Here is an 8644-nt window from a genome sequence, read left to right as displayed (position 1 = left end):
TGCTCCCTCCTCTCCCTCGCCTCCCCCCGCCGCGCGCCCCGGCCCGCAGCGACGCGCCCGCCTCGGCCACGCCCCTCACCGACTCCTCTGCGGCCACGAGCCTCTCGCCCAGCCCGCGCGCCGACGCCGCCGCCTCTCCCTCACCGTGCGCGAGCCTGTACGCCGAGACACGGCCGAAGGTGTGGCCGAGAGGCGGCCGAGAGAGCCGCATCCCCTCCCCGGGCTCGCGCGCGCCGCTGCTCTGCGCTGGCCAGCCGCTCGCACACCTCCGCCAGCCGCCTCGCCAGCTCCGCCCGCTCCTTGCCGCCCTCCTTCTCGCGCTGCGACTGACCGCGCGACGCCGCCGTCGCCGCCGTCGCCGCCGCCTCGCGGCTAGCGTCAAAGGCGGAGAGCGACGGTGCTACCACCTGGTTGCGGAGAGGGTGGTCGAATCGGGAGCGGCAGTGGTCCATGAGGCGGCGGGTCTCGGAGGCCCGGCGGGAGAGGGGCAGGGCGTCGCCCGCAGCACACCTCGCTGCGCCACCGACGGAGTGACGCCACCTCGGCCGCGAGCGGCTTCAGCTCCTTTGCCGTTCTCAGCCTCGCCTCCGCCTCGGAGGCGGCCTTCTCACGCAGCGATCGCACCTCCGCCTGCAGCTCGCTGACGACGGAGCCGAGCCGCTCGGCCTCCGCCCCGCGAGCGCGCTCGCTGCGCAGCTCCCGCCTCAGCTCCGCCACCTCAGCCTTAAGCGCCTCGGTCGCGCCCGTCTGCTCCGACGCCACGCGCCGCAGCGCCTCGCCGTGTGCCGCGCCGGCCGCACGCAGCGCCGACACCTCTCCGGCGAGTGTTTCGCTCACGCACTCAATCGCTCGGTGCAGGCCGCCGCTGCGGCCACTGCTACTGCCAGCACTGCTGCTGTCGCGGACGCCAGGCTGGTTGCTGCCGCTGCTGCTGTGGCCGCCCGTCTGCTCGAGCCGCATCTGCCGGATCGTCTCGCGCAGCCGCTCGAACTCGGAGGAGCTCATGCTAGAGAGCTCCAGCCGTCAACCTCGGCCTCTCGTCGCCACTGGGGGCCACAGGCTTGCCCGCAGCGCGGCTCAAGTGGACTCCGCTGCTCAAGTCGACTCAACCAGCTCGAAACGCGTGAGATAAGCTGTGTCCTTCTGTTTTCACGCTGCTCAGCACGCCCGCCGGTTAAGCTGCGGTGCAAAACTCTTTTTACCACCTTCAAGTACACCCCCAAGACTCCCCAAAACCGCCCAGGATGAGCTCCTGAGGTGCCAGTCCGCCCGAGATATGACCGGTTGAAGTTGGGGTTCCACGGTCAGGATGAGAGAGAGAGAGTGAGGCGCATGCGCCCAGGAGGGGAGGGGGCATGTGTAACGACACTGCTAGAGATGCCTTTCGGGGCCCAGAGATAAAACTTCTGTGATGCCATGCGTGACCTAGTAGTGTCCCCAGCTATGGGCGTGTCCACGTTGGAGCCAGGTGTGGTGTGGGCGCGAGAATAGCTCCGCCGTTCATGGAGGCAACCGATGCGAGTCGACTGGTGTGTGTCGTCGTGGTTTCGTATCAAGAATTCTCTCTCTCACGGTCAGGATGGAGGTGCTGAACTGGATGGGGGTCAGCCAGGGAGGCTGTTGTGGCGCACCGGACCGCCCCCCAGCACCGTGCCCCACCCAACTGCATCCATGGGAGTCACAAACGGTGCTACACTCGCGGCTGCAAGCACTCACGACACTCAAACCCACCACCTGCCTCCTACCCTGTACGAGGAGCCATTTCACCCGTGCAACATCTGCACAGGTGTACCGCCGACGCTCAAGCGCCTGGCCCCTACTAGAGTAGTCTTGTGGGACCCACAAACGACCAATACATCCACTCGGGGCTGCAGCATGTGTCCGGGGGGGGCATCCCCGTGAAGCAGCCAGCAGGTGCCGGACACGGCGTTGGCCGTCTTGGACCGAGATCAGGGCGCAACTGCCTATCTCGTGGGGCTGAAGGACCGTCATGGGGTCGGATTTGATGCTGCCAATCAGTCGGGTCGATAGGTGGCGCCCCAGCGAGATGCGTTGCGGGTGCTCGGCGTCGCCTGCTTGTGTGGCCTGAACGCACTCGCCGGAGCCAGAGAGCAAAGGTGTGCGCGAATTGAGGCTTCTGAGCGAGTCCAGGCAAGCCACAGGACCGGCCATGTGCCTTGGTAGTCGAGCGGTGGCCGGAGGTAGCCTCCAGTAGTGCCTCTCAGTTCGGCACCTCGGTCTCGACCACGACCAGACTGGGAGAAGGACACTGCTTATAGAATTCTTTTTTTGCCTCTCGCACCCCGTCTGTTTTCGTTTCCTTTCCCCCCCCCCCTCCCCCATTCCTCTTCTCCCTTTTTTCTCTACAACCCCAAGTCGAGCAATGGCGCGAAGCTATTAACAAGGAACTTTCTGGTCTCGTTGCCCTCGACACCCAGTCGACACCTGGGACCTTGTACCTATTGATTGCTTCTAGAGAGATATTTTTATTAACCAAGTGTCTGTTTTCTTTCTTTCTTTCCATCCCTCCCTTGGGTCGTCTGTTTTTTTCTTTCTTTCATTTAAGTGGGACTGTCTGTCTGCTGTTAGCTAGGGGAAACCTGGAGCGCGGTACTAACCCTCGGAGAACCGTGTTTACTTTACGGCCCTTTCCCTGCGAACGCGCACCCCCCAGGGCTAGGGCTCTCTAGCCCGTAACCCGATGCTGTGGGGCTTGCCCTTGGACTTGTGTATGCCGGGCGTGTCGAGCACTTGGTTGCGGAGGCGGTGAGAGGGAGAGAGGCTACCTCCTGCGCTCCCCAGGCGGCCTCACCGGAGCCTGCGGTGGAGAGAGAGAGAGACTGCGGCGCGTGCTTGGGCCTGGCAGTGGGCGGTGGGGGGTGCGCTCAGTACATCGGGGGCGCCTGCACGCGCGGAAACGCGAAAAAAGAAACGCAGGAGCGGCTTGTTATTGCGTGACTTCTTGTCCGAACGAACGGCGCGCCCGACCACGCATTCTGCATGCAACCCCAATGCCCAGCTCCGGCCTCATGCGGCGAGTGATTCTTTTTAGACCTTCCCGGCAAATCGACGGAACAACACCGCCGGAAGGAGCCGCTCACTCGCCGGTCAGAGCGAGAGAAGCCAGGATGCGGCGCGTCGCGACGATAAACCTCGCGCAAGATCACTCAGAGTACAGCAATGATAACAAGGACGTGCGCGGCGGTGGGATCTGCGCGCCGTCTGACGTCAAAGAGATGGACGAGACCGAGTTCCTGAACGGCTGCCGCCTCCTTCACGCAGTCGCCCGCAACGACACGAGCGCCGTGCGCGCACTTCTCGCCTCGGGCTGCAGCGTCAACTTTCGCGACTACGACCGGCGGACCGCGCTGCACGTGGCGTGCTCGGAAGGGCACGCAGCATCTCCCGCCGCTCCTCCTTGGTACTCAATCTCCCAGCGACGAGGGAAGGGCACCATAGGCACGCAGCGCTCGCCCGCGAGCTCGTCCTCTCCGGCGCGCGCGCGCACCGGCTCGACCGGTGGGGAGGCACGTGCCTGGACGACGCTCTCCGCCACCGGCACGCGCTGATCGCGGAGTGGCTGCGCACCGAGGTCGGCATGAAGGTGACCGGCCCGTCCGACCCGGTCGGTCTGATGGTCGCCGCCGGCAAACCAGCTCGTCTGGAAGGGGGGCTGAAGTGAGGAGCGGGTTCTTCACACCCGCGGCGCTGTGAACAGGCAAGGGAGACCTCGCTGAGGTTCGCACGCTCGTCGAGTCGGACGGCATCGACGTCGACCGCGCCGCCTTCGACGGGCGGACGGCCCTCCACCTCGCCGCCTCGGAGGGGCGGGCCGAGGTGGTGCAGTACTTGCTCGCGGCAAAGGCAAACCCCGACTCGACCGACCGGTGCGGCGCCCAGCCCCTCGACAGCTGCAGGAAGGGGTGGCCGAGGGCCGGTGACCGACCGGCTCCTTCCCGTAGGTGGGGCGGCCAGCCCCTCGACGACGCGTCCAAGCGCGGCCACGCCGCCTGCGCAAAGCTGCTCGAGGCGGCCGGCGCGACGAGGGGGGCGGGGGCGGGGGCCAGGGGCGGCGTCGCGGCGGCCGGCGCCCCGTCCTCGGCGGGTGTGGTCGAGTCGCTCGCGTGCGACATGCGCGACGTGAAGCTGCTCGAGAAGATCGGTTCGGGCGGCTTCGGCGACATCTTCCGGGCGACGTGGCGAGGCACGCCCGTCGCGTGCAAGCGGATCCGCGCCGACCTGATCAACGAGGAGAAGAGGGTAGCGCTTCAGGACTTGGCGATCGAGGTGACGCACCTGCAGCAGCTGAGGCACCCCAACATCTGCATGCTGCTCGGCTACTCGACGAGCGAAAACAACCCCGTGATGCTGTCCGAGCTGATGCGCTGCTCGCTGCTCGATGTGCTGCGCGCGGGGAATGTGCACGGCGGAGGCAAGCCCGCCCTCTCCAAGCGGAGGTCGGTGCGGTACGCGGTGCAGCTGGCGCAGGGCATGAACTACCTGCACACCTGCAAGCCGCCGATCATGCACCGCGACCTCAAGCCGGCCAACCTGCTCGTCGACTTTTCAGGCACGCTCAAGGTGAGCGACTTTGGCCTCGCCAAGCTGCGGCCGGCGCCGAGCGCGCGCGCGTCGGACGCCAAGGCGGCCTTCATGACCGGCGAGACGGGCTCGTACCGCTTCATGGCGCCGGAGGTGTTTCGCCATGAGGAGTACGACGAGAGCGTCGACGTCTACTCCTTCTCGATGATCCTCTTCTACATGCTCCGCGGGATGCCGCCCTTCCTCCACCTCGGAGGAGTCGACGCCGCCGTCGCCGCAGCCATCCGGCAGGAGCGGCCTCCCATCCCGCGCGCCTGGGACGAGAAGATCACGCACCTGCTGCAGGCGGCCTGGTCCGAGAACCCGGCGAGCCGCCCCTCCTTCCAAAAGGCGCGCGAAGCGCATGATCGGCCTCTGTCGGCGCACCTCTGGCAGGCGCGGGTGACCTCCCCGCCGCGCCCCTTGCTGGCAGGCCCTCGACACGCTCCGCGAGTACTACAAGGCCAACTTCAAGGCCTCGCTCGAGGACGACCTCAAGAAGGAGGCGGCCGAGAACCACGGCAAGGAGTGCGTCATCTGCTGAGCCGGGCGGGCGCGACAGCACGGAGGGGTAGGGAGGAGCTGCACCTCTGGTGGGAGGCATTCCGCAGGGAGGGGAAAGCAAGTTGAAGCGGTAGTGCGAGAGAGAGCGGAGGGAGATTTTATTGCGCCAGCATGATACGACTGTTTCTGGTCGTTCTCGAGAGTGGGGTCGTGTGAGCTCGTGTGGGCCCCCCCGGGGTTCGCTACGAGGACGCGCGGTCCATATACTGTGGTGTGTACGGGGACCGGGGCGCGGGGGGAACGGGAAGGACCCGTGCCGCTCAGTGCTCAGTCGCGTGTGAGCAGTCGAGAGGAGCTGCTCTCCAGGCTTCAGGCGCAAAGAGCTGCATGCCACCGAAGGCGCTGTCGAGGTTCGCCGAGCGCGGCGCAGGTTGGGGGACACCGTCACCGACGAGTGCGTTGGAGTATTCACTCCGGACGATAAAGACGGCCGCACGCACACGAGCTGCGGTCGTGCGGCCGTCATAGCGGCGAGGCGCGGGACCGTCTGTGGCCGCGCTTGCCCTCGCGGCTCGCGCGGGGCGCCGCCGCACCAAAACATACACGGTCGCACGACTACAGCGGCACCAGCCTCGTGCAAACCCGGTCACCGCTTTCGGCAGAGCGTGACTCCGTCCGCGATGCCGAGCATGACGATGCTCACGCGCGGGTCTGAGGCGAGCTTGTCGTTGATCGCCTGCCGCCTCGGGGCAAGGCTGGGTCAAGCCTCCTCGGGCCTCGGGCGGGCAACGGGTGTCGCGTGTACGGAGGGGTCATGTGTGTGTGTGTGTGTGTGTGTGTGTGTGTGTGTGTGTGTGTGATGGTCGTGTGGGTTGCGTTTCGCCTGGATCGCGGCCGTGTCGGCCGTCGCTGCGGGCGCCTCGAGCACCCTGCCGCCCCAGAGCGTGTTGTCGACGGCGACCACGCCGCCTCTGCGGAGAAGCGCGAGGGCCTGCTCGTAGTAGTCGTCGTAGTCCGCCTACGCCGTGCCTCTCGCTCTGCCGTCGCTCACCCCTCCCTCTCCTCTCGCCGTGCACGGACACTCCCTCGGCGCGGCTCGCCTTGTTGGCATCGATGAAGACGAGGTCGAACGAGCCGCCGCCACCCTCCGCCAGCAGGAGTCGCATGCTCTCCGACGCGGGGCCGAGCCGCAAGTCGATCTTGCCGCCGACGCCCGCCTTGTCCCAATACCGCCGCCCCGTCGAGCAAAAGTCGCCATTCAGCTCGAGCGCCACTACCTTGCCCTCTTGCGGCAGCGCCGAAGCGAGCGCGAGCGTCGTCGAGCCGCGAAAGACGCCGACCTCGAGGACCCGCTTGGCGCCCATAAGCTCGACCAGCCAGCCGAGGAAATGCGCCTACGGCCACGAGGGTTGTCACTCGCCTCTCGCGCGCTTCGCAGGTCTCTCTCGCAGCCTCGCCTCATCAGGGCTGCCCATCATGCGCGCACGCGGCTCCCGCTCCACGGCGGCAAAGAGCTCCTGGAGCGGCTCGCTCGGCCGCGTCCCCTTCTCGAGCAGGTACGGGTACAGCGCCGGGTCCGCCGAGGCCAGCGTCGGACCTCCATGCCGCTTGGCTGTCTGGCCTCGGCTGCGGGCGGCGTAGAGGCGGCGGGCGTAGAGAGCAGCCGAGGCACCGAGCAACGCGCCGGTGACGAGCCAGCCCTGGTCGCGCGAGGTGTGAGGGACCGGACAGAAGGACATCGCCGATCCGAAGACAACAAGGCGCTCTAAAGAATTTGCCAGCGCCGAGGAGAGTGGAAGCGTCGCAGGAGGAGGCAGACGAGAGCGACGCGACAGAGGAGGAAGCGATAGGAGGGAGAACGACGAGAGTGGGACGACCGCGAGGTGGCATGAAGGTTGCAGCGAGAATCGGCGAGGGACTGCGAAGGGAGATAGAAAGAGGCAGACGACCAAGGCGCAAGGGTTAGGGTGGGCGACGGCTAGCACCACACTCCTCTCCTTAAAATCCCTGTGTGGTGGCGGCGTGCCGTCCTCCCATCCCTCCCTTTCGTCTGTTTTCTTTCTTTCTTTAGAGGATGCGTGGAAGCGAGCGGCTGATGCGCAACCTACGACCTAGCCGTGAACACTCCCGCCGTGTACGTCACCATCGCCTCTCTTCGTCGCCGATCTCGCCGACGCCGCTCGCCGCTCGCCGCCGCCCTGCCCTGCCCTGCCCAGCCCTCGCACAAACAAACCAACACACACACACACACAACACACACACATACACACATACACACACACACACAACACGCCCTGCCCTCACTCGAGCGCCCCGCGCCCTCCCGCCCCACGCCCTGCGCCTCACGCCTCGCGTCCCACGCACGCCCCGCGCCCCGCGCCCCCACGCCCCTCACCTTGCGCCTCACGCCTCCCTCCCCACCCTCTCAGGCATTTCTCCTCCCTGCTGCTCGCCGACACTTCTCCCCCCCGCATGACCGACGACTACCCGTCCTTCGGCGACTCCTCCCTCGTCGGCGCCAACGCCTACTACCCGTTCGGCCCGGTGAGGGGCGGGAGCGCAGCCATTCCAACGGCTGGGGAAAATTCTGAACGGCCGTGCATGCATCTGCATGCCGGCTTACTAAGAAGGTCCCTCGCTCCCGCTCCTCTCTCGGAAGACGCGCGCCTGCCGGGGGGACTCGCTTGCGATCCTGTTCCAGCCAGAGGCCGCGTGAGGCGTGTGGGGCGGTGCACGCTGGGGCTCGGCCCCAAGTGCACTGGCCTCGCGTCTCGAGGGGAGGGCAGCTCGTAACTGAGGTTCGCCGTCAGAGACAGTCGTCCTCCCCTCAACCCGACGAGAGGGGGCGGGCAGTCCCCGTGGCTGCAGTCGCGCTTCCGAGCCGACTCCGCCCCTCTCTCCACCCGGCCATTCCAACGGCCAGGCCGCTCGCTTAAGGCTGATTGGGTAGACGAGCGGCCTACCTCCAACGGGGCAGTCTGCTCACGCGTGGATCCGGCCCGCCCCACAGCGGGTTACGGTTTAGCGCCGACAGACAGGGGAGGTCTAAGCCGAACCCGCCGGGCCGCTGGCGGGGTGACGGTAGACCACCACTGCAGACAGCCCTTCCCGACGGGGAGACGCCACCACCCTCGCCCAGGGATCTACAATGCTGTCTCAAGGTCCGACCTGTGGGCACCGCCTGCGCTCGGCACCGGGCACCGCCTCGGTATACAAAATGCGCCTGCGGGCGGACCCTCACAGATCACAGATCACCTACGACCTAGTGTGGTGCGAAGGGATGGAGAGGCGGGACCAGCGGCGAGCCCTGCCCCCCTCCCTCATCGTGGGGAAGCAAGGGCTAGGTCCCCCCCCCCCGAGTGCGGTAGGTAGACGACCGACCGACGCGTGGAGCCGCAACGGCCACAGGGACCAGGGGCCGCCCCCGGGGCTCCACACCAGGCGTTGCGGCCGCCCGTACCGCCACCATAACCCCCCCCCCCCCCCCCGCCACCGCCACCGCCACCGCCGCCGGGTGGCCGTCACCGCACAGACCCACACGGACCCTGGGGAACCCAGA

At 67.0% G+C, this 8644-nt stretch overlaps 4 protein-coding genes across 4 annotated transcripts in view; 2 read left to right on the top strand and 2 right to left on the bottom strand.

Moving 5' to 3' along the window:
• EMIHUDRAFT_98422 (hypothetical protein) overlaps positions 1–1005 on the bottom strand; it is a gene marked incomplete at both ends in the record, with an annotated part of 2846 nt that extends 1841 nt beyond the window's left edge. The window contains 2 exons of the mRNA XM_005787770.1: positions 267–407; positions 541–1005. Coding sequence (XP_005787827.1) covers positions 267–407; positions 541–1005 — 606 coding nt within the window. The remainder of the gene's footprint in view (positions 1–266; positions 408–540) is intronic.
• A 2123-nt stretch (positions 1006–3128) lies between these two features.
• EMIHUDRAFT_201456 (hypothetical protein) lies at positions 3129–3941 on the top strand (the record flags this gene model as incomplete). The annotated part of the gene is made up of 4 exons (XM_005787769.1): positions 3129–3379; positions 3460–3629; positions 3719–3840; positions 3918–3941. 4 exons carry the CDS (start codon positions 3129–3131, stop codon positions 3939–3941), a joined length of 567 nt encoding a protein of 188 aa, XP_005787826.1.
• Positions 3942–4131: 190 nt separating this feature from the next.
• Positions 4132–5125, top strand: EMIHUDRAFT_201455 (hypothetical protein; the record flags this gene model as incomplete). Its single annotated transcript, XM_005787768.1, has 2 exons — positions 4132–4983; positions 5015–5125. 2 exons carry the CDS (start codon positions 4132–4134, stop codon positions 5123–5125), a joined length of 963 nt encoding a protein of 320 aa, XP_005787825.1.
• A 409-nt stretch (positions 5126–5534) lies between these two features.
• On the bottom strand, positions 5535–6838 carry EMIHUDRAFT_433801 (family 3 O-methyltransferase). Its single transcript, XM_005787767.1, has 4 exons — positions 6543–6838; positions 6186–6479; positions 5969–6103; positions 5535–5821 (listed from the first exon to the last, which is right to left on the bottom strand). The coding sequence occupies exons 1-4, from the start codon at positions 6822–6824 to the stop codon at positions 5732–5734; spliced, it is 801 nt and encodes a 266-aa protein (XP_005787824.1). The 5' UTR covers positions 6825–6838; the 3' UTR covers positions 5535–5731.
• Between the last annotated feature and the right edge of the window lie 1806 nt (positions 6839–8644).

This window comes from Emiliania huxleyi (genome assembly GCF_000372725.1).
Source record: "Emiliania huxleyi CCMP1516 chromosome Unknown EMIHUscaffold_14, whole genome shotgun sequence".
Taxonomy (NCBI): domain Eukaryota; phylum Haptophyta; order Isochrysidales; family Noelaerhabdaceae; genus Emiliania; species Emiliania huxleyi.
The sequence above is the reverse complement of the archived record's forward strand: the minus strand, read 5'-3'. Positions and strand labels throughout refer to the sequence as shown.